Consider the following 24,545-nt stretch of genomic DNA (forward strand, 5'->3'; position numbering starts at 1 on the left):
GGTGGAAGATAAGAGAATTGCATATCCAGCAAGTCCTGGGACTGCGCAACCGGTGGAAAACACCAGAATATTCTATCACTCGAGTTGGGCCAGAGTGGAAAAATACCTGATGGAAGTCAATTATCTTGAACCTTACTAACAGCAACCCCAAGTCAGACCATTTGAGCTCTCCTGGATCACTGTGGGCTGTGACCAGCATCTCCCTGGAGTGGGACACCTATCAGGTATCAACTCCTCGGGTACCATCTGCCATCAAAGAGCCAGGGCAAAGTCAACCCCCTCAAGTCTCTATCACCTGTTGAATGCTGATGTATTGTGAGTATTTACTCTAAACTTGAGAAGAAGGAAATTTTAACTGTAGGCTAGCTTCTTTTTCAACCACCTCTCTACCTGTCTATGTGTTTGGATATGCACAGTTGTTTTTACGAGTGTGGGTACATACATATATTTCACTGAATCCAAATATTTTTGTCTGCCTGTGCATTTGCACTTCTTATGTTTATGAATATGCATATATATATGTATTGATTTAGGATACCTTATAGTAAGTTAGTGTGAATCGTGTCATTTTCTAATCTGTAGTTAAGGCTCTATTTTAATCATAGCATATTTTAGTGACTTATTTTGTAAATCCTTAACTTGGTTAATGATTAAGTGCTGCTAGGCCCTAACAAATCTTGTTTTGCTACTAAGTCATTACTGTGTTAATATTTCCATCAGCAACCCCAAATAATAACGTTTCACACTGAAGTGCATCGTTGAGAACAAAATGCACAGGTAAAAAGCCTTCAAAATGTATCAGCCGAAGAAATAAAGCTCAGAAAGTGTCTGATATACAAATCCCACTGGAAGAATACTAACAAATAAATGAAAACACCATGAGATATGAATGATATGAGATAGTTTTCTCCACTTGCAAGATTTGTTTTGTTTGAGGATTTTTGTTTTAAAGACAAGTTACCCAAAGTTTTAGTCACCAACTCTAGGAAGTTATTTGCTGCCACATTTGCTATTCCTCAATGACAGCAGGCACAGCTGAGAAGACTGCCTTCCTGGAATCTAATTATCAAAATTGTAATATTCAGATTACACTATCTCAATTATTTAATTAAAAATCAGGAATGAGAGTGGGAGTTGCACTGCTGCAAAGTATATCATGAAACGTCTGCAGCTGCATCCTGTAATCTCACTGAGTCTTAAGACAGCTGTTTTAAAGAAAAGGAAGAGAAGTGACACAGAAATTTTTACCAGAAGTACTCCCTACTGCCATCAGTAGATCTTTAAAATACCACTTCCGGGGGAAGCAAACCAGTGAAATAAAGGGGAGTGGTGAAATCTCTCAGTCTGGAAACAAACCCAGAAAGGTAGATCCAACATCTGACTACAGACAACAAAAAAATGGCAAGTTTTGAGTACCCTAATAGTCCATGCTCTTACTTACTTATTTTAATACAATGTCTGGCTCCATAGCCATACCATGTTACATTCCTCCGGACAACTAGGAAATGGCCAAGAAAATGTTCTCATTCTGCCTGATGCTGGTAAGCTTACTCAAGAATGATGTATTTAAATTAAAATGTTAAAGTTTACCAGTTAGTTGGATCATTTTTATTTTTTTTTTTTTTTTTTTTTTTTCCTACTGACTTATCATTGCAGACTGGTATGATTTTTCTCAAAGTCTACCACTTAAAAAGCTTAAGGAACAATCTCAGAAATCTTTAATTCAAAGTGTGCATAATGTCATTATTAGCATTTTATTTCAAATCATGACTCATGGATATTCATTCTGAAAAGCTATAACATAAAAGCACTAGGAAGCATGCAGTGAGAGACCAGGGCAATCATGAAAATGAGAATGGAAATCAATAAAGAGAAAAAGAACTAGAGCAATGGGACCTGGACCATATCACAGACTGTAATTCACTGGTGACTAACTTGGACTGAATGCTAACAACTGTATGCTGGCAGGAATGCATTTGATCAAAACCTACCTGACACAGTACATAGCTCAAAAGGCAAATCAAGCAGGTCTCTCTGAAGCTACTGTAATTAGAGCTTAGCAGTGTGACCATTTTTTGTTCCCTTCTTACAGAGGAAAAGAAAAAAAAAAAAAGGGGGGGTGGGGGGGAAGAAAATAAGAAAATAGTCTGAAAGCTATTACTCTCTGTAAATGCTTAGTTACAACTTCACAATGTATTCACAGAGCATCTACTTGTGCAAAATCCCACTGAAATGAAAAAATTTCACTTGCATTCCCTAAAGGCCAGGATATGAGCAGGGCATTGCAGGCATGTGAACGGGAAGAGGTTAAGTGATTCCAGGACAGCACACATTTAATAACATGAAGGCAAATGAGATAACATCAGTTGTTTGAAAGAAACAATGAAAGGAAGTTGACTGAAAGACTCCCAGCCTTCCTCTCTGACAACCACCAAGCTCAAAGACAAGCCTAACAAAAACAGGCCAACAGGGGAATTACCAGAGTAGAACAAAAGCTGTAAAATCCAAACCCAAGGGAGAATAAAGACACTTTCAAACACAGATCACTACGGGTCTGTATTTATAGAGCAGTCCCCCCAGGTGATGGGGAGTGCTACCAGGGAGCCTAGGGAAAGAGACTGGCATGTCACCTTGGAACCACAAAGCGGGAATACAATGGTACAGGCAGTAAGGACAAAATTCCAAATTGGTAGGTTAATATGTTTCACTGCCCAGTGAACATGCCCTGCTCATCTCCAGTCTATGGCCAAGCAAAAGTAACCAACAGCTCTCCCTCTTGGATGTGTGAGCGAGTGACAGTGTCTTTCCTACCATCACATTTAAACATGGGGGGAAGCTGCAGCTTCCTCCTCCAAACAGATTAGGACTCATTTTAATCCAATGATTAACTCACTGATTGGCCACAGTTTATGTTCAGGGTTTATCTTCTGTCCTTAGGTGTTTTATTTAAGTTCACACGGAAGAAAAAAACACTACCTTACCTTTAAACAAACTCACCACTAAGTTCTTTGCAGATGGTTTTACAAGTTTAAGACAGCTGAACTGTAGGTTCTGCTTATGAATGGAGCAGTAAGCTGTGGGAAGAAAACACAGTATCTCCAGGTGTCTTTTAAACCTCTGGTGAGTTAACTAGCATGAGGTATACAGTCAATCCATCAGTGACTGAAGCGACACCAAAGGCTTACTCTAGTAGGAGTGGAAAACTTGTATTTTTTTCCTCCACAAAGCACTGCATAATCTGGAGGTTGAGGTTTTGTTTGTTGTTTTTTTATAATATCCACTTCCTTTAAAGGGAATTTTTTTTAACAGTAACAAATCAGTTTTGGAAAACTTAAATTGGACTAATCTTGTTACATACAATTATCATGTACCCTTCCCTCTTAGATCAGCAGGAGGGGCTGAGTGACTGATCTTTAGATGCTCAGCACAGGCTTTTCTCATTTAAATCAGGAGTAAATTCTTATCCTTTATCCTGCAAAAGTTGCTTAAGAAGGTTTCAGTACACACTGTGCTGGTAATTTATGTATCTAACCAAAAGCAACAGATCAGGATTCCTGATCTCCATCTCCCCCACTGTCACAGAAAATAAGTGGCACAGTGATTAGGAACATGTCAAAGAAACAAAGTTGACACTTTTGCATAGCTATTGCATAGTGAATTTGTGTGCGTGGGGGCGGGGGGGTGGGGTGGGTGGGTGTGTGCCTGCTATTCTAGAGATGCAACTTCCTTCCAAACTTCAGACAAAAATCAACTTTCAATATTTCTATTATTTGCAAAGTGACAGTAAAGGACCAATACTTAGCTATCCTTTGTGTTTTACACAGAGGGCATAACAATGAAGGACTGAAGCATACAGAAATCAGAGCTTTCAGAGGAACAGATTGAGCTTATTTCTTCCTCCAGCTCCCAGTTCTGCATTCTTTTACCAAGACCACCAAGTTAATTTGACAGGATGCCTCTTTTCCCCTTTCTAAAGCTTTTCTTCCTTCTCATGCAAAGGACCAGACAATACAATCCTGAACCAAAAGAAGACACACATGCCGTTTTGCAAAATCCAGTATAATTGAGGGGCGTGAGAAGCGGAAAAGTTGTGGTAAATGAGGTTTGCTTAATTTTGTGCAACTAAATCTCACTGGAACAAGAGCCAGAGTATAGAAGTGATTGACACAGTCCCTAGCACAAGTGCAAGCACTGTTCCCAAGAAGCACAGAAATAATGACTGACGTTCAGAATAGTTCACAATATGTTCTTTGTAACAGCTTTTCCAAAAATTATAATTACTTAGAAGTGCTGAGTAGGAGTAAGGCAGACAGGCCAAGGCTCCTTGCAAATTTCCAATGTTGGGAGATGCCTGAGTTCTAGCACTACAGGCAGGATAAAAGATGAGGTAGACCCAGAAGTTACTCACTGTTGTGCTCTATTCAACCACAAAGTTGAGTGTCAAAGGAAGTTAGAAAGGAAGCACTAATCTGCCTTTTGTCACACAGAAAGCGAGTGTATATACATACCAGTGGGTTTGAAAACAAAAACATTGGCTCAAGTGTTTTGGATAATATTTTATAAGGGAGAATTAACTCCAAACACTGTGGCATAACTGCAGCGTTATACACATCTGCAACAAGCACTCAAGTCATACGCAAAAGTATAGTCAAAATTCACAAGTCTAGACACATTCTGTAGAGAAATCAGCACATCCTGACCATTTAACCTCTGGTCGTCAACAAAAAGCTTGATCCAACAGATGTTTGTTAAACTCTCAAGCATACCAAATGTGGCCTGGGCAGAATGACAGAAACAGCCTTTTTAGGAGCTTATTGGATGACCTGGAACTCAGGGCTTGTTATAGCAGTTGGGCTAGAAATGAATTAAAAGGAAGGCACACAGTAATGCTGCAACTGAATACATATGAATTGTGCCACTGAACAGTCTTTGTTCTTTATCACTGCAGCACTTAATTATTTTGAGAGCTTGCTTATATGCATGGTTATTGAACATGAATCTGGTCTCAGCAATTCGTATTTTGTCAGAAAAATCTTTTTAGCCTGCAAAGTGAGAAGTGATCATTTATTCTCTATGTCAAGGAATTAAGAGGACTTAGTCAATTAAGTCATCTAGACTGAAGAGTAGAGAGACTTGAATGAGGCAGCATGGAAATTCTTTAAAAGAAGAGTCTGAAAGTTGTCCAGCATCACCCAAAGAAACCTCCTTCCCAAAGGACTGCAGCAGGTCTCTATATTCAGAGGACCACAGACTCCTCAGGAGAAAGATATAAAAAATAAGGTTAGAGTCAGGCTAACAGAGCAATGTCTGACCCAGAACAGGAAGGGTTAGTCATACAAGTTACAGATTTGCCAGAATTATTTAAAAGATGATAAAATCAAGTAATTCATTTGCTTTTTATTCTTGCTTTCTGGCTAAAAAAAAATGTTGTAGATCTTATCTAGACAACAGTTAAACAGCTGAGATACTGCCACAAAGGGGAAAATAAATAAAAAAAAAAAAAAAAATCCATAAAAACATGAGGGTAAGTGTTAAAGGAGAAATAGCAGGCCTCCAGAAACATAGTTGCTAAGTTCTGGAGGGATGTACCTTCAAATTAAACATAAATGCAATATTTCCATATTTGTTATGACAGAGAAAACAAGAACATGACATTGTAATCTGATTTTGAAGATTGATATTGAAATTAAAGGCTGGAATGCACTAGGACACAGAGTGGGTAAGAAAACTGTACTGGAAAACACAGCCAGCGTGGGAGCCGTGTTAACAGAAATGGGGTGAAATTCAGTATCCCACACTTCAGGCCAGGACTCACAAGAACTTCTGCAATTTTCATTCTCCTTGGCTGCTCTGAGCTGAACGCTCAGATGCGCTGCCTCAGCACACCCCATGCACTGTGCTAACATGAAAGGAAAAGGAGGGTACATTAATTCCAGCTGCAAAACATGCAGAGAAAGGCCATTAGGATAATAAGAGAAGGAAAGAGACTACTGCCTGAGGGATGGTTCAGAGCTTGGATTGTTTCATATAGCAGAACGAGACACCATCCTCTATTAAATCCTTCAAGAAGGGAAAACAGTTACTTTAACTGAAGGGCGGAGCTGACAGAACAGCAAGTGGATATAAAACAAGCTGCAAATGCATTCAGTTGGGAAACAGAAGTCTCACAACTATTAGAATAATGAAAAACAATGGGGATATCTACTAACTGAAGTTCTACCTGCTCTTAAGAGACAACAGTTCTCCGTTTTGGGCATGTGACTGCCTCAACCTAGGAGGTCCCTTCCCATTTGGTGTAAAACTCCGATACACAGTAACTTGTTTGTGAGTTAAGACATTCATCAGCTTTGCAATAATTTTGCAAGATATGCCTTTCATCTCACAACAAAACACTAATTTCATTCAGCCATGATATATGCCCGGGTGCTTACTAGGTGTACCTAACACACAAGTAGCTTTGATGGCTTAGCTTGCTACATGTTTTGTCAAAAGCAAAGCATTTAATTAAACAGGTATCACTAAAGGCACAAATGCGGTAGCAGACCTGTTTGGCAGTAGTGGTGCTATTCCCTGGTAACTGTTTTGTGACTCAGAAAGAATCTTCGCAACTGGTAGGAAGATAAAATGCCTGTTTTAACATAAGAACTATTGAGGGGAAATGTACAGATTACCTATTTGTGCCACCTTTCAGAAAAAGCCCTTATTTTGGTTTATTAAATTGTATGCACACAATTTTCAAACACACACATGAAACTGCTTAAGAGCTACTAGATCAGAAATGGTGTCCCTAACAGCCTATCTCAAAGCATCTACAAATTCATGACTCCTCTTAAAAACAAAAAATAATTCCCCTGCATTAAATGCCATCCCCTCTTTAAAACTATATTAGTTTAGTCCATTCTGATCCTTCTGACACTTCTGCACTGATTGCACAAATTTATTTACTTGCTATAGAAAAAAAATCAAATTATGTCAATGTTTCAGTGCACTTAAAAGTATTAGTCTTACAATTAGAAAGCAACTAAAAAGCATTTTGATACAACTTTACAATTCTGATAGTACCCTAAATTCTATTATTTTACTTATTCATATGAATGACTGTAGTGAATAAGTATTACCTGACTCCTCCCTTAAACACACAAATACATATACTGTCCAAGGATGGGTTCACTCCACTGACAAAACAATCTAGTTTCTCACCCTCAATCCTTCACCCTTTTTGAAATGAAATTTTAGAGGCTACCTATATTCCCAGAATGCTGTTATGCAATTCTGTCCATTTTCCAGGCTCTCCAGCATTATAGATTGAAATGGCTTTCCATCACTGACCATCTGTATTGCTCACAGCTTCAACATCTCACACCTCTTTACTCAATATCTCAGTCTACATATCACTCCAGCTATTATAATCAGTGTGCATTACCCCATTTATCTTATTAGCGCTGAGGCAGTGTGATTCTACTCAGTGCTATGAAGCTTTTCCACTCATAACCACATCACTAGTAAAAATAAAATTGGCCAACTTCTTTTTTTCCTCCCAAAGAGTGGCTTATGGCAGCTGTGCCAGTTGCTCTATAATCTCACTGAAGTCAGAATAAGAAAAAGGTAAGAGCTATCTGCAGAGTTGTGCAGTGCTGGGTGGTATTATTTTTTAACCACAAAAGCAGGAGAGTTTTCTTGTTGGAAGTAATTATTTTTCTGCTGCAGGCAAAAAAATACCAAATTGAATCAAATTAAGAAAATAAATTATGCTTCATACTGAGAACACATATGCTATGTTTCAATCCAGAGCAAGTTTCTGCAGACAACTTATAAATCATAGAATCATAGAATGGCTTGGGTTGGAAGAGACTTTAAATATCATCTAGTTTCAACCCCCGCTGCCATGGGTAAGGACACCTTCCACTAGATCAGGTTGCTCAAAACCCCGTCCAACCTGGCCTTGAACCCTTCCAGGAAGTGGGCAGCCACAACCTTTCTGGGCAACTTCTTTCCGTGTCCCATCACCCTCACAGGAAAGAATTTATTCCTTATATCTAATCTAAATCTACTCTCTTTTAAAACTGTTGCCCTTCATCCTATCACTACACTCCCTGATAGAGTCCCTCCCCACCTTTCCTGTAGGCCCCTTTAAGTACTGGAAGGCTGCTATAAACTCTTCCCAGAGCCTGCTCTTCTCCAGGCTGGACAACCCCAATTCTCTCAGCCTGTCCTCAAGCAGGAGGTGCTCCAGCCCCCTGATTATCTTAATGGCACTCCTCTGCTCTCACTCCAACAGGTCCATGTCCTTCTTACGTTGGGGGACCCAGAGCTAAATGCAGTACTGAGGTGGGGTCTCACAAGAGTGGAGTAGAGGGAGAGAACCACCTCCCTCGACCTGCTGGCCACACTTCTCGATGCAGCCCAGCATACAGTTGGCTTTCTGGGCTGCGAGCACACATTGCTGGCTCATAGTCAGTTTTCATCCACCGATACCCACCAAGTCCTTCTCCTCAGGGCTGCTCCCAATCCATTCATCACCCAGCCTGTATTTGTGCTTGGGATTGCCTCAACCCATGTGCAGGACCTTGCAGTTGATCTTGAACTTCATGAGGTTTGCACAGGCCCACCTCTCAAGCCTGTTAAGATCCCTCTGGACAGCATCCCTTCCCTCCAGCGTGTTGACTGCACCACACAGCTTGGTGTTGTCGGCAAACTTGCTGAGGGTGCACTCGATCCCGCTGCCCATGTTACCAACAAAGATGTTAAACAGCGCTGGTCCCAACACTGACCCCTGAGGAATGCTACTTGTCACCGCTCTCCACTCAGACATTGAACTGTTGACCGCAACTCTCTGAGTGCAACCATCCAGCCAATTCCTGATCCACCAAGTGATCCATCTGTCAAATTCACATCTCTCTAATTGAGAGACAAGGATGTTGTGTGGGACAGTGTCAAATGCTTTGCACAAGTCCAGGTAGATGACATCAGTTGCTCTCCCCTTAGCCACCGACACTGTAACACCATCATAGAAGGCCACCAAATTCATCAGGCATGATTTGCCCTTAGTGAAGCCATGTTGGCTGTCATCAATCATCTTATTATTTTCCATGTGCCCTAGCATAGTTTCCAGGAGAATCCACTCCGTGATCTTGCCAGGCACAGAGGTGAGAGTGACTGGCCTGTAGTTCCCCATGTCTTGTTTTTTCACTTTTTAAAAATGGGGGTTATGTTTCCCCTTTTCCAGTCAGTCAGAACTTCACCAGACTAGCATGACTTCTCAAATATGACAGATAGTGGCTTATTCACTTCAGCTGCCAGTTCCCACAGATGTCACTCATCCAGTCCCATGGGCTTGTGCACCTTCGGGTTCCTTAGATGATCTCAAACCTGGTTTTCTCCTACAGTGGGTTGTTCTTCATTCTCCCAGTCCCTGCCTTTGCCTTCTGCATCTTGGGCAGTATGACTGGAGCCCTTGCCAGTGAAGACTGAGGCGAAGAAGTCATTGATTACTTCAGCCTTCTCCATGTCCCAGATGACTAGGTCTCCCATTTCCTTCTGGAGAAGGCCCACATTTTCCCTAGTCTTCCTGTTATAACTGATGTACCTATAGAAGATTTTCTTGTAGCCACTGACGTCCCTGGCCAGACTTAATTCTATCAGGGCTCTGGCCTTCCTAACCTTATCCCTGGATACTCAGCTTCTGTTTTCCTCTCAGGCTACCTGTCCTTACTTCCACCCTCTGTAGGCTTCCTTTTTGTGTCTGAGCTTGCCCAGGAACTCCTTGTTCACCTATCCAGTCTTCCTGGTGTTTTTACTTTACTTTCTCTTTGTCAGGATGCATCACTCCTGAGCTTGGATGAGGTGATCCTGGAATATTAACCAGCCTTAATATTAATTAATATTAAGCCCCTCTTCCCTCCAGGACTTTATCCCATTCTATTTTGACAAGCAGATCTCTGTAGAGGCCAAAGTCTGCTCTCCTTTAGTCCAAGGTAATGAGCTTTCTGTGCACCCTCCTCACTGCCCTAATGATATTGAACTCCACCATTTCATGGTCACTGCAGCCAAGGCTGCACTTGAGCTTCACATTCCCCACCAGCCCCTCCTTGTTAGTGAGAACAAGGCCCAGTATAGCAGCTCTCCTTGTTGGCTTCTGTATTACTTTGAGAAAGAAGTTATCATCAATGCATTTTAGGAACCTCCTGGATTGCTTATGCCCTTCTGTGTTGTCTCTCCAATAGATGTCAGGGTGTTTGAAGCCCCCCATGAGGACCAGGACTTGTGAACATGATGATGCTCCTATCTGTCTGTAGGCGGCCTCATCCACTTGGTCTTCCTGGTCAGGTGGCCTGTAGCAGACCCCCACTATAATGTCAATTGTCCCTGCCCTGCCTTTAATCCTGACCTGTAAACTCTCAGTCAGCTCCTCATCCATCCCCAGGCACAGTTCCACAAACTCCACCTGGTCACTGACATAGAGGGTGATACCCACTCCTCATCTACCCTGCCTGTCCTTCCTAAAGAGCCTGTATCCTTCCGTTCCAACACTCCAGCCATAGGAGCCATCCCACCATCCATCCTCAAATACAAAACCAAAATTAAGTCTTATTCCCATAAGACTTAAAGAGCAGAAATAAAAAAGTAGAAATTCAGTGTACTGATTTCAACAGGGCACTCTATGAGCTAGCCCTAAGGAATTAGATCAATTCTGAAAGTTCAATATTAATAAAAAAGAAAACATCTACTATTAATAGAAGGCATGGGAACATATTTGCTTCCTTATCACAAGGTTTAGGAATTTCATTTTGCATTAAGTAGCTACCAAACTGAGACAAGGCAGAAAGATACATCTGCAAGGTTTGAGGTGTTGGGTTTGGTTTAGAGGGGTGGGGAGTGTGTGTCATTTGTTTTTAAAGAAAGTAAATGGCAATCTACAATTTTTATAACAACAAACAGACAAGGATGATTCTGAAAAAGTAGCAATATTAAGAGACTTGTATTCAGTATTTTATGCTCAATGTGTAACCTCTTTAAAACAGATTATATCATAATATTCTACAGAGCACTCATTCTACTCCCCTCATATCAGTACCTATTACTTTTTTCCCCTGCCTCTCTCATACATACACACACACTCTCTCCCTCCTTTTACATATGTAACTATACAAATGATTATTTTTCACATCCCATAGGGAATCTGGCAGAACCACAGCATGAAGGGAAGCGGGGATGCAGCACCAGCAGCAAGAACGCTCTTGCCTCAGTCACACGCTGCAGTCACGGTCTCGCTTCAAGCACACACGAGTTGATAGTTTCCCCTTTTCCAGTACACGAATACATTCAGAGTTACAGCACACAACCTTATAGGACCAAAGAGATACCAATCAATTTATTGAAGCCCAGAACAAGTAAAAGACACTATGGAGGATACGGAAATTTCTGTTCTGGGTCGGCTCCCTTTGTGAACATGAACCCCATATGAAGGGGAGCTCACTACAATGATCACAGATCGATCAGCAAACTTAAATGTAATGCCTGTCTGGAGGGACATCACACAGCAGTGGGTTGGTCTCTCAGCCTGATTACTTAAAGGTACCCACTAAAGTTAAAGGTACTCTCCACTGTGTCCACGCACACCCCAGCACTTTGGGGCACCTCCAGCCTCTCACCTTGGCCTCCAGCAGATGCTTAGAAGCAGATAGGAAATTACACTTAGGGTTCGATGCTTCCAAGCATTTACAGGTTTTTTTTATTCCAAATATATATTTCTGTAAACATGTCAAAGTAATTGAGGACTAGTGCTAACCAAAAAAAAAAAAAAAAAACCCAAAACAAACAAACAAAAAAAACAACAAAAAAAAACACCAAACAAAAAAACAACTTATCAATGCGGCTAGTTTGGTTTTCTTCCACCCCCCCCCCCGAGGAATATAAATCCTTATACTTCTCATTTTTGTTGTCTGATGTAATTTTCAGATTGCTATTTTTTCAAGAACATAGAAAAGAGAAATCACAGTCCATTTGGTGGCCCATACACTTGACAGCCAACAGTTGCCACACACAGACATGCTACTAATTAACACAGAGAAGATGTTACCCAAAGGCCCTCTCCAAGCACTAAAGACCTCACTCAACTGTGTGAGCAGCAGACTATTGCAAAGCAATATTGTATTTGTATTTAAACAAAATACAGTATGTCAACATATTTCATAAGCAGATTCTATTGAAGTCACACATTAAAAAAAAATAAAATTAAGAGAGTATTTGATATTAAAATGGAAATACTATTCCTATTCTACCTGTCCTTCTGCCTCATTAATCCCTATCTCAGCACTAGAAAGTATAAGCACAGCAACCTCTTGCAAATCAGTCCAAGTCTATCTGCGGGATTAGATTCAGTGGATGCCTCGGGATGCCACAATATTTTCCAAGGGCACTTTATTTGCTGTCTGAAGATACTCTTGAAAATTATTTCTCAGTCATTAATTATGCATTCTATTTCTTATAATCAGTTCTTTTAATTAGTATCCCGGGCAGCTTTGCTGAGGATCCCTCACTTTTAGTAATCAGGGGCACTTTGCTGCCCCTAATTAACTTTAGACATAGCAAAACTATTACTTTGTTCCTTCAGCTGTTTTTATGTTTGCATTGCATATTCTGTTCTGCTTTACTGACTCAGAAGGGAGACTGCCCGGTTGTGCTATTTATCTCATTTAGGTTCCATCTCCTTCTCTTGACTCTGCTGTATTTTAAGTCTCTGCTGCTGTATTTTAAGTCTCTGACTCTTTCTGAAATCACATCTACACTGGCAAGCAGCGTAACACCAGAAAAGTGCATCTGTACAGCGAAACAGTTCATGCTAAGGACCTAACACCCACACTAAACACATTTCAGGAGGCTTTACCTCAGCCCAGTTTCACAGACTTAATGCAGTCCCAGAATGTAATTTGTGGTTTACCTTTGCCCACACACAGGCACGTTCACGCAGTCCAAACCAGAATTCTGCAAGTGGGACAAGGAGGGTGACTTTAAAGCACACTCCTGATCCAAGCTAAAATGGTGATGCAAATCATGATGTTGTCACTGATTAAGCATGTTACCTTTGGGGATGATCTTACTTTTTAAAAGTGTCTCAATTATCTCAGCAGATCATCCTTCAGCAGCTGCTGCACAGTAGCCATCACCACAGCACGTCAGCCCAATACCACCAGGCATGGGCTAGCAAAATACAGCAGTCAGGCTTAGAAATAGATTTTTATAATGTAGGAAGAACTCTGTCAGCCTGTACAGTCTCCTTCCCCTGTGTGCTGCTCTGCATAATTAAGTGCACTTGTAACAGATACAGCTTGTAATACAGCAAGAGGGTCATGTAAGGAGGCTTTAACCAGTTTACTGATTTTATCACATCTCTGTGACCTCTTGAAGGCCATTCCAGACTGACTGACAACTGTAGTTAGCAAATTAATGTGTTAATAATCTAACAGAGTTTAAATACCCAGAGCACATAAAACAGCTAGTGGTTTAGTGAAAATCTGAATAATTTTGTTGCCATTTTAAATAAATAATACTTCTCATTTTTACATGAAGCTTTTCATCTACAGACAGCAAGTTGTATTAAAGCAGCAGAAAAGCTATTGTAACCCAGTTGCTCCAATGCAACTTTGATGAAGAGCCAAAGACCACCGATAACACCCAGCCCCATTCTCGGCGTGCCCCTGTCCTTCATTATTTAGAAAGTAAAGAGTTATTAAAAATTTCCAACCTCAACCTGTGGGAGGTGGGGGCAAAGAAGGGACAAATTAATCTTCATCTTGTTGTAACAGCAGTCCCGTAAGGTACTAACCATCCTACAGACAGCATGTCAAAGTGAGAGCCATGCACAAAAATACTCACATACTCTGATACTAGTGGGTGACTGATGGGCAGATTGAGCAGATCACCTTTAGATTACACGGTCAAGAAGTACATTCTTCATTTATTTCATTTTCAGCATCACGTGAGCAAAATATATCTATATATCCATAGGCCTCCAGATCTCATAATTCTCAGAATACCTTTATAGGATGTTTATTTGTTTATATTCCAAGTGGTAAAACAGAAGGCTTATATACACAAAATATAGCTAGTCATTTCTGAACACTTATTATCAAGGAAAAAAGCCTGGAAGCATTAAGTAAGGGTACCTAAAAGCTTGGATGGAAGAGAAAGATAATTTTAAAAGTTGGCCCTAAAAATTGCGAGTGATGTTTTTAAAGTAATTTAATTTGGCAGCCAAAGCATGCTGAAAAGAACCCCAAACCGTATAAACGAAATCAGTAGAGTTTGTATCACAGAATATTTAAGCTAAAATGATTCTAATTACTTTATAACCACATACTAGCACACTCAGAAACTCCACTGTTTGTAGCATATATGTGGTTATGAGAACCATATTGCATTTGGTGTTAAGTCACCAAAAGCTGAATCCATTCAGGCAAATACTCCAACTCTGCAAGTTAAAGATTACTAGAAAAAAAAAAAAATTCTAATGCAGTTTGTTAACTTCCATCTCCAAATAATAGTGCTATTTGTTGCTTTTCAATCCTCACTGGTAAGAGACTGAAAAATGCTCTCCCTTTTAATGACACCATAGGAAGGAAGAAAGAGTCAGAGGGGAACTGATTGTTAACATGATTTAATATCAGATCTATACTAAACAACCACTTCTTTATTTCTTTTCTTTGCCTACGCTCCATCCATAAAGGTAACAAAATTAAAAAAAAAAAAAAATAAAGCCTGGTCGATATTAATATTTTAACACTAATGAAAATTTGACATATTAAAATGGTGAAACATTTGTAGAACACATTTGAATGAGAAACAGCCACCAATACCTTGCTACAAGGCCTAAGAATACATAATTTAGAAACAAATAAAGGAACGTATAAGCAATAGGCATAAACTGGGGATGCTCCCAACAACTGGGGATGAAAAAGCCAGCAAGATAAATATTCAGTGTAGATTGCCTGCAGGTGGATTTTTTTTTTTTTAAAGAAAACTTATGAACTCACCATAAGAAAAACCTAAACACATAAAACAACTGCAACCTTCTGCAGAAAAAAAAATTGAGACCATGAAAACACTTTCTGCCCCAATGCACTATATCCTACCACTCTGATTTCCACAGACTCCAAGTTTTTCATCAACTTGGAGCACCAAGTTTCTCATCAACTCTTTGCCCTTGCTATTCTGTATCACACTGACATGTATATTAAGACTATTCACTTTCTTCCAGCTTAATTCTTATCTCTTTTTTTTCTTAGCCCAATATGTTTCTTACAAACCCTTATCTCCAAGATATTCCTGCTTCATTTGTTTCATACTGAAAAGCATTACTATCAAAACCAGTGGATTTCTCTACTACAAATTCATTCCTCTCAACTTTGTCATTGTTCTTGCTGGACAGTTCCTCTACTCCAAAATTAAGTCAGTTCCACTTACTTTCTCAATACCTTCAACTCAGTCCATGAAACTCTCCATCACTGATTTCTATTTCTCTCCTAATTTTTGTGGATGTACATCATCTCTTTGGAAATCTTGCTGATACACTATCTCAGCTTTGTCCTTTCTTCTACATCCTTGTCTGGCCCATACAAGTCTACTCAAAGTACAAAATGTCCTAAGGACATTTTTTCTGTGTCTATACCATTACTCAGAGTATCCTCCCTCCAGCACTTTCATTAAGCAGAAGCTGATGGCCTCTATTTCCAAAACCCCACAGCCAAGACAACTAAACATAAATGAATAATGAACACGAGAGAAAAATGGAAACAGAGCTGGAGGAAAATTCTTGTACAATCACCTTCTCTTCTAATTTTTCTTCACCAGGTCCTGTAGTTAAAGAAACACTCACTGTAGCTCCGTTCATTCTTCACAATGCTGTTAATTAATGCTTTTCCCCTTCCTGACAGGAAAAACACTCAAGAACATCCTTAAACTTATGCATACAAGTAATCATGCCTGAAGAGAAGCATATGCTTTATCTCCTCGCTGCAAAATAAATAAGAACCAGAAATAAATTCTTTTGGGCAAGTACCATCAACTTCTAGAGAATTTTAAACAAAAAATGAAAAGCCTTCAACACTTAGGGCTGTGAAAATAACCTTCAAAACACAAACCTAAGCTGATGCAGCCTGGTACCCACATGCAAACACTCTGCCTCTCCTGCTGCTCAGAGTTTCCCCCACACAGCAACAAACTGAAAACTGCCTTTTCACAGCTGCTATGCTGAAACCTGGGGGAATCAGCTGCAATGAACAAGAACTGGGCTGCTTTCAGTTCGGTGCCAGCTCTTCTAGGCAGCAACGGGCACTGGAGATAGGCAACAGGCAAAGGGAACAGTTCGGCAGATGCTGTTTCCCTCTCTGCCTCCTCTCCTGAATGGCAACAGCTAGAAACTAAGAAGTTTGAGTACTAGACCTGTGCATGCCACAGCCATCAGCAGGCAGCAAAAGGAGGAAGTTGGAAAGAAATATAGGAGGCAACTTTGCAGCCACTGTGCCAAAAAAAAAAAAAAAAAACACAAAAAAAAAAACTGTATGAAAAGAGACTTAAAGATTACAAAGTTTAAAAACCTCAGAGGCTGCCACTCAGTTCAGAGTGAGGAATATACTAACTGGGCTCAGTAAAACTAAACACGAGACCAGAGTCAAGGCACAAAGACTAGCACCCCAACACACATCCTTCAATCCACAGAGGAGAGCCAAGCACTTTCCCAGCAGAAGACACATCATCCCACCTTCCCCCACGGACACGTCTTGGGTTGATAAATGGGAAGCAAGTTTTGCCCCTGAGCTGTTAGCTTTCCAGACCTAGCACGCCTGCAAACAACAGGGAAGCAGCAGGAGACAGGGATGTGTTAAGCTAGCAAAGTCGGAGACATCTGCATAGAAAGAAGAAAGGATAGCAGGAAAATAAAACACAGAGGTACATTAAGAAAGCGAAACAGTATGTACCGAAAGCAACTTCAGGATGATATTCACCAATATTAAAAAGAAATGCTACAAAGCCAGGAAGAAAAAAAAAAAAAAAAAAAACAAGTCAAATAAGCAGCATGCAAGTGGAGAGGTGATTGGTTAGTAGTGTCTCCAAACATGAACTGGTGATAACAAGTGTGTATGGGGAGGAGGTGGCGGGGCGGGGGGGGGCGGGAATGGTAAATTTGCTTATATATAAATATATCATTCAATGAATAGTCAGCTAGTGACCAACAAGTATTTTCTGCTCTGGCAATATTCTACAGTTAAAGACATGATAATAAATATTTTTATAGACTGCCCCTCTCCAGATAAAGGGAAAGGAGTATGGTTTTCAGGGGAAAAGAATATTTTCACCAGGTTTGTTCTTCCATGACAGCAATAAGTATGTTTCTCAGATGATGTCGAAAGTTATAAGTTATTTATGCTATGTAAGTTATAAGTTACAAGGACAAGATGAGATGATTTGGTATTTGTTCTTCTCTGTCACCAATTACCAATGGTTCAGATATACAGAATATGTGAGAATAATAACTGCCTGCAGAGGGTGAGAAATGCAAGGCAGCCCAGTCAGTCAGTTCCCCCATACTGTTCCTGCAGAGATGCCAACCGTCAACTGATCCTTCAAGCTCCCTTCCTGTCAGCTCCTTTGTAGAAAAAACTCACAAGTAGTCTTCCTCAGGCACTTTAAATGGCATATTTGCCAACAGAGTTAACACACTTGTCAAACTGCATGGGTAACAAAAAAAAACCTCAAGTCACTCATTCAGAAAAAAATCTAAAATTTTCTCCTCAAATAATAATAATTTTAAAATAATCAAAGGCAAGTATGGGTAAAATAGGCAAGGAGAACAAAGCAAGCATGCAAAAGAAGAGACTGATGAATTTTTCAGCGTAGTAAACCAGGTTTTCAGATTGACCCTATATGTCCATATCATTACAGAGCTGTTTACAAAAGCCTCATTTTCCCAGCACATTACCTAGCTTTTTGGCCCAGCCACAGCGATCACTGCTGAGCTGGCAGGGCAGCAGAAGAATTTAAGATTAAAACAAAACTCTGACGGATTGTCACTTCTGAAGTGGTGTTGATAACTAGAAGGTTCTGCTTCTCTCGTCATCCTTCAGTATTTCTTCAGCCACGGTTGACTCAATTGCCCATCGTGAGCAACCTTCCTACTGCAGTCAAGAACAACTTCTTCCCTGAAGAGCAAGTTCTGACTGGGGTAAAAAGATCAATTTGCAAATAATCTTATCTCAGCATGTATACAGCTGCATAGGCCATCATCTTAACAGGTTTCAACAGGATTTACCAAATTACTCTATACTCACTTGACTGAAAACAAAATACGCACAGCATAGAGCATTATGACAAGGTGTTATCAAGGTATTTGTAATTGGGAAAAACAAAAAGGCAAATAAACTAGATTTAAAATGATTTTATGAAAGAATTCACCAAAAAAATTGAAATTTCTAAAGGAAACATTGATGGTAGGAATGGAAAACATCTCCCTAGAACACTCTTTAGCAGAATTTTGACCAGATGGCCAAGTTTTAGAGCTAAGCTCTTCCTCTGAAATGTGTCTAGAGTTTCTGGAAACAGTGGCTTTGGATGTACTCTCCTCACTACCTTAGCGGTGGGGAAGACAGCATCTTATGAAGGAGGCTCAGAAGCTGAGAAATTTTTTTTTTCCCAAAACATGCTCAGCCAATAAATACACAGATACACATCACCAGATCAAAAATCAAGGAAAAGCAGGGCCTAGGGCAGGAGAAGTAAAGACATTGAAAATAAAACTGTGACCCAGAGAATGAAGTCTATCCCTGTAACCAACATTTTCCTGATAAAGTTACTTAGTGTACATATATCATACCTCTCCTTTAGAGGTAAAGTCCACGAAACAGGAAAGAACAAACTCATGGAGTTCAGATTATTTCTATTCCCACTTTTGAGAATTAACCAGAAGTCAATGTTTTTGATCTACTCATGATTGAGCAGGTGGACAGAAGAGAAGAAATTGAAGGAAAATAGGTCATCATGTATTCAGGAAATAAACTCATTTAGTTATGATTTCTAAACAGCCAGCTCAATTACTTCTGCTATTTATCACCTCTGAAAGAAAGACTAGAATTATCAGCTTTGATGTACTAAGCCTTTCATGCACTATCAAAAATGCACTAGTAAATTCTTGGTTAGCATAGGAGTGTTCCGTCTCCCCCAGTCCTGAGTTTCTGTGTGACGACTTCATTACTACAACTAAAATATTGAGGAAGAAAAACACTGGAAGAACACCTTTTATGTTAGTTAATGATAGCACTTCACTGTCCCTTCCTTCCCCGGGAACTTTAACTCCAATTCATCTCCCAGATATAGAACCTGCCTTTGGTGCACACTCCCTGAGTAAAACTGAGTATGGACATACAAGTGTACAACTGATTAGCACAAACTACGGTTACCAGAGTCACTGACTCTGTGTACATTCATATATACTACTTCCCCTTGATGGAAGACAGCCACACAGGGAATACATTTCTTATCACCACCTAAATCCCATTTTATGGACAAATTCAATCTGCTGGTTTGAGATTGTTTGGCTGGGGTAGGAGAGAAGAAGGAAGAGGAATGGGATGAGTTCACTATTTTCTTCTTCTCTTTTGTTGGACAAGAAAGGAAGAGGAGTGGAGAAGCAGATAAAGAAAGATGCTGAAACATGCTCCAGAGGACTCATGAAATAAAAAGTGGAAACTACAAAATGTGTCAAAGTCTCTTTACACCAAGGACAGACAAGCCTTACTGATAAAAGCACGACATGTAATGCATTGTTGCATTAATATTTCTCTAAGAGTTTGGAAAACACATGACCAAATGTCCATAAATATCTATTGAAAATAAGGTACTAAGTATATATTCGTTCTACTCTGCAGAACGAACTCCATCTTCGTCAGGAGCTACTGTCCCACCTTGAAAAATCACAACATGCTTCAGTTCCACACCTCCAATATTAGCTTATTCTTCCTTCTCCACCGAAAATCTACCAATAACCAAAGTAAGACAGGATGTAATAGCTGGTCACCACCTAACTATGAACAGTTAAAAAAGAGTATTTCTACCACATGCCCTACAGATTAATAAAAAGAAATGCATACAAATTATAAAAATAAGCCCAGACTTTGCTGAAACGCAAAATTATATTGAATCTGGCATTAAAAACAAGTTAGCAAAGTTGATGGACTCTGGTGAATTATGATAGATCTTTAAGGAAAAAAAGTTTGATTTTTTTTTTTAATTAATCTTAGCTCAGCTCTACCGTGATAGATAATTCTACTTGTGAGAAGAAAGAAGGATGAGAAAGGACAACAGAGGAATGAAACACTGCCTGCATTTAAAATCCTTTACATTAATTAGTATAACTCACTCCATTAAGCATGACGGTTTCAAGATACCATACAGTACATTTTAATATGATACTGAAGCAAGAGCATAGGAAGCCAGCCATATTGTAAACCATTTCCTTACTGATATTACAGTGCAACTGAGGATATTTGATATGTGAATTCCATCTCATTCCCTTACTGGATAATATGTTCCACATTAAAAAGGAAGCAAACTGCATTCTGCAATATTTGCTCAGCAATATGCCAAATGAACTGGCAGAAAGAACAAATTACTTCTGCTCTTAAGCAGGGTGGATACTATTCTTAGGTTATCAGAAAGACTGCTGGTGCAAAAGCATTCTGAAGAGCGCACAGCCAGAGACAGACAGACTGGGCTGGGAGCTGGAACCACAGAGCATCACAGGTTCTGGTTGGAAATCATACTTTGGATCACTTATCCACTGATGACAAACAAGGTGCGGGGTAGTTAACGGCTCCAGTTAAATAACACAGGTAAGGAACCTCAGTCCAGCTCCCAACAGACAGACAGCCATGTAACAGAAGTCAGATGTGGACCGAAAGAGCAAGAGATTAAAGGACAGTCCAGAGCTGTATCATGCCTTGGCAGTGAAAAAATTCATTCAGGAAGTAAGACAGAGTTTTACACTATGGAATATCAGTCCAGCTATCACACATCTACGAGCGTCTTACTACAGGACACAGTGTAAGACAGGTGGTAGTACTCTTTCCTAAGGTTGACATGGGGCTACCATGCAGCACAGAGGGCAACAATTAGAGCACAGAAGAGCCCCCCTTCACATGGGTCTCAGCGATCCCGAGCTATCAAAGCAGGTTTTCTGAACTCTCAAAACTCAGGACCAGTTCAGCCACCCTATATTCAGTCATTCATCGGGTAATATATCAAACTGTCAAATAAGAAGAAAGATGTTTATGTGCATTTCATTACTTCTAGAAACTAGTGCAAGTTTGAGAAAGAATGATTTTTTGTGCTATATCTTATTTAAAAACACTAGTTCCTGACCAGCAAAAGACAAATCATCCTTGTTCTGCAGCTAAATTTCTAAACATGGTAAAAATCTCTTTCTACATATCGTAGTTACACCAAGAGTGAGAGTTCACTTAAAAACAGTAAATAGCAAGAACGACATTTAATTTTAGGTACCAGGTCAGTTCTGTCAATCGGTTAATTCATTGGTCATATGTTAAATCCGTAACTGTTGTATTTCTGTATTCACTGAACATCAGTAAACTCTTTTCATACTGTATTAATAAAAATAATTAATTCTGCAGTTATTTTTAAAAGACAGTTTCTATACTTAGTGACTGAGATCAGTGAGAACTTCTAAATGTTCAGTATCTTCTGCAGTTGATGAGCACAACTCGTAACTTGGAAGCTGATTAGGAAAATTTCATCAAGAGGAAGGCCAGTGCAGCACTGGAGCAGGTCACACAGACGGGTTGTGGGATCTCCTCTCTGGAGGCTTCTAAGCCTCCTGCTTGAACCTAGACTGTTATCAACACATCAGGTCAGCTTTGGCTTTGTCCACTGGGAAGTCACACTTAGATGACCTCCAGATGTCCCTTCAAAATATCATTTCTATGATGAATCTCTTTTGGGGTGTGGAGTCCTTAGCAGGGTAGTGAAAATCCTTATTTTGGCAGATTTTCTTTAGCTTCCTGCTTACAAGATGTCTTTATACAGGCTTCACAGTTTAAGTGCCTAACACTTAATAAAAACAAAATGTTCTTCCAGAAATACTCTTGTTATTACCACTATGTTAACTTGTCAGAGAATTCATTAAGCACAAATTACCTATAGCAGGCATAATTCACACAACCCAAAACATTTAGTATTGGATTTTACAAGCCCTTAGAGATATGGAAATACCAACATTGTAAAAAGCCAAGTGGAACCAAATTCTTTTGTGTGTCCTATCATTACCCCTCTGGAAAGTGATGTGGAAGGTTTTTTTTTGTTGTTGTTGTTTCTTTTCTGTTTTGATTTCAGTTTGGTTGTTTTACAGAACTGAAAGAAAAAAAAAAAAAAAAAAAAAAAGAGAAATATATATATACATATATAAAGTTTTTAGACCAAACATTTCATGAACTAAGTTTTTAAGTGGTTACCTGGAAATGCAGTGCCTTGCTTCAAAACTTAAAGTACTCTAAGTAAGAAAGAATAAGCACCATTACAGCATAAATACCTACCGCATACCTGCCAATTCTCAAGAGCTTGTCTCTGATGTACCAAATGCAGATAATAATTTTGGTCAACCTCCACTAGAAGGCCATTTTCATCACAAACACGTATGTTAATTGTTTTTCTCTTACAGAGAGACCGCACTTAATAATTAATGAAACAAAATAGTTTTCTCGTTCACCTCCGTGCGACGACTGAATTTGCTCGGGCTGGGTACAGATGGTCAGCACACGACTCGCAGGAGGCACCTCCGGGAGCTTTAACCCCATCCACCACGCAGCGCCGAGAGGCAGAAACATCTCTCCCACCGCGGAGCACCCCCCCCGCCCCGCCCCGGCCCCCTACGCTCCCCTTCCCTCCGCACGGCCACTTCTAAGCGCTGTTCTAAAAACTTAACCGACTGGTGTATTTCTACGTGAACGGGCCGCTTTGGAATCCAGCTATGCAGCACCCTGCTCTCACACCGCCGGTGCTTGCGGGGCCGCCGCGCCCCCCCCGCCCCAACCCCCGCCCCGGCCGGTGCCCAGCGCCCGGTTCAACCTGTTGCGGGGCCGGAGCGCGGCGGAGGCGGCGTGGGGCGGGCACGGGACGTCCCGGCGTGGGGCGAGCGCAGGTTGGGGGGGGGGGGGGGGGGGGGCTCACCTTCTGCTGCCGACGGGCCATGTCCGTGGGCTGCTTGGCGTTGAAAGGGTGCGCGATGCACCTCGCGATGAAGACGTAGAGCTGCAGCCGGAGCCGCTTCTCCCGCTCCTCTCGCTGCAGGCGCTCCTGCTCCTCCCGGCCCTCGCTCAGTACCGAGGGGCTGGGGCTGGGGCTGGCCGCCCGCGCCGCGCCGGCCTCCCTGCCCCGCGGGTCCCGGGGCGCCGGCGGCAGCGAGCGCGGCGAGCCGCCTCCCGCCGCCACCAGCACGTCCCGCCGCTCCTCTTCCAGCACCTCATCGGACTCCTCCTCGCTGGAGGAAGGGTCCAGCATCGCGCTCGGCGGCAGCGCGCCCCGCGGCCGGACGCGGGGCGAGGCGGGGAGAGGCGCGCACCTTTCCGGACACGTCGAGTTTACACACAGACTGTTTCCGACCGGCGGCGGCCGCCGGGCGGGAGCGGAGGGGCGGGGAGGGGAGGCGGGGTTTGGGGAAGGGGGTCGAGCCTGGGTTGCCGTGGGAATTGCTCCGAGCGGCTACCGGCGGAGGCGGGGCCGGGGTTCCAGCTGACACCTCCGCCCGCCCCGGCGGGGGGCAGCGGCCCGCAGGTGCCCGGGCCGGGCGGGGCCGCGCCACACCGGGCTGGGCTGGGCTGGGCTCGGCTGGCCTCGGCTCGGCTCGGCTCTCCTTGCCCTGCTCCCAGCGAGCCGGGCAGTTGCGGGCCGGGAAAGCCGCTGGCCCCCGCTCAGCAGCGCCGCGCCGCTCGGCCCCGGCCGGCCCGGCCGCGCCTTGCCCCGCGTCCCGGGCAGCGGGGCCGCCCTGGGAAACGCACCCGCCGCTCGCCAGCCGGCCCCGGCACACGGCGGGGGCGGGGGGCAGCGGTGGGCTGTGTCCCCCCCTCGGCTCGGCTCGCCACCGGCCCCCAGCTCGCTGGCGTCCGGTGCCGTGTAGGGTGGGGGGAAACACGAGAGGCATCTCAAGTGGCCCCAGAAAAAGAAGCCACCGAAACCGTGCTTTTCTGAGATGGGGAACGAGCTGATGCTGAAGCGTGCATTGCGCTCTCAGGATATTTCTGTTGGGAGCCGGCTGCCACAAATAGGTAGTTCACATCGCTGAAATCGTTGTTCCAGGCTACCGGCGGATCCAGCCAGGCTCGCACTCACAAGGGTTATCTTCACAGTTTGCAGCTATGCGAAGCATATGAAAGCCAACCACCATCGCCCTCTAAAATGAAGTAAAAAAGGCTTCATCATGTGAAAGCAAAATTTCTGGAGACTCAATAGGACCCCATGGAAAAGTAGCCCCGGGGGGGGGAAGG

At 41.9% G+C, this 24,545-nt stretch overlaps 1 protein-coding gene across 20 annotated transcripts in view; it reads right to left on the minus strand.

The window, feature by feature from the left end:
* Positions 1-23,679, minus strand: part of CADPS2 (calcium dependent secretion activator 2) — a 316,654-nt gene extending 292,975 nt beyond the window's left edge. For all 20 annotated transcript variants that reach the window (XM_042792988.1, XM_042792986.1, XM_042792978.1 and 17 more), the window contains exon 1: positions 23,233-23,679. In XM_042792988.1, the coding sequence (XP_042648922.1) occupies positions 23,233-23,562 (330 nt within the window). In that variant the 5' untranslated portion in view covers positions 23,563-23,679. The remainder of the gene's footprint in view (positions 1-23,232) is intronic.
* Between the last annotated feature and the right edge of the window lie 866 nt (positions 23,680-24,545).

The sequence above is a fragment of the Tyto alba genome, unplaced genomic scaffold (genome assembly GCF_018691265.1).
Source record: "Tyto alba isolate M040663 unplaced genomic scaffold, T.alba_DEE_v4.0 Super-Scaffold_2, whole genome shotgun sequence".
NCBI lineage: Eukaryota > Metazoa > Chordata > Aves > Strigiformes > Tytonidae > Tyto > Tyto alba.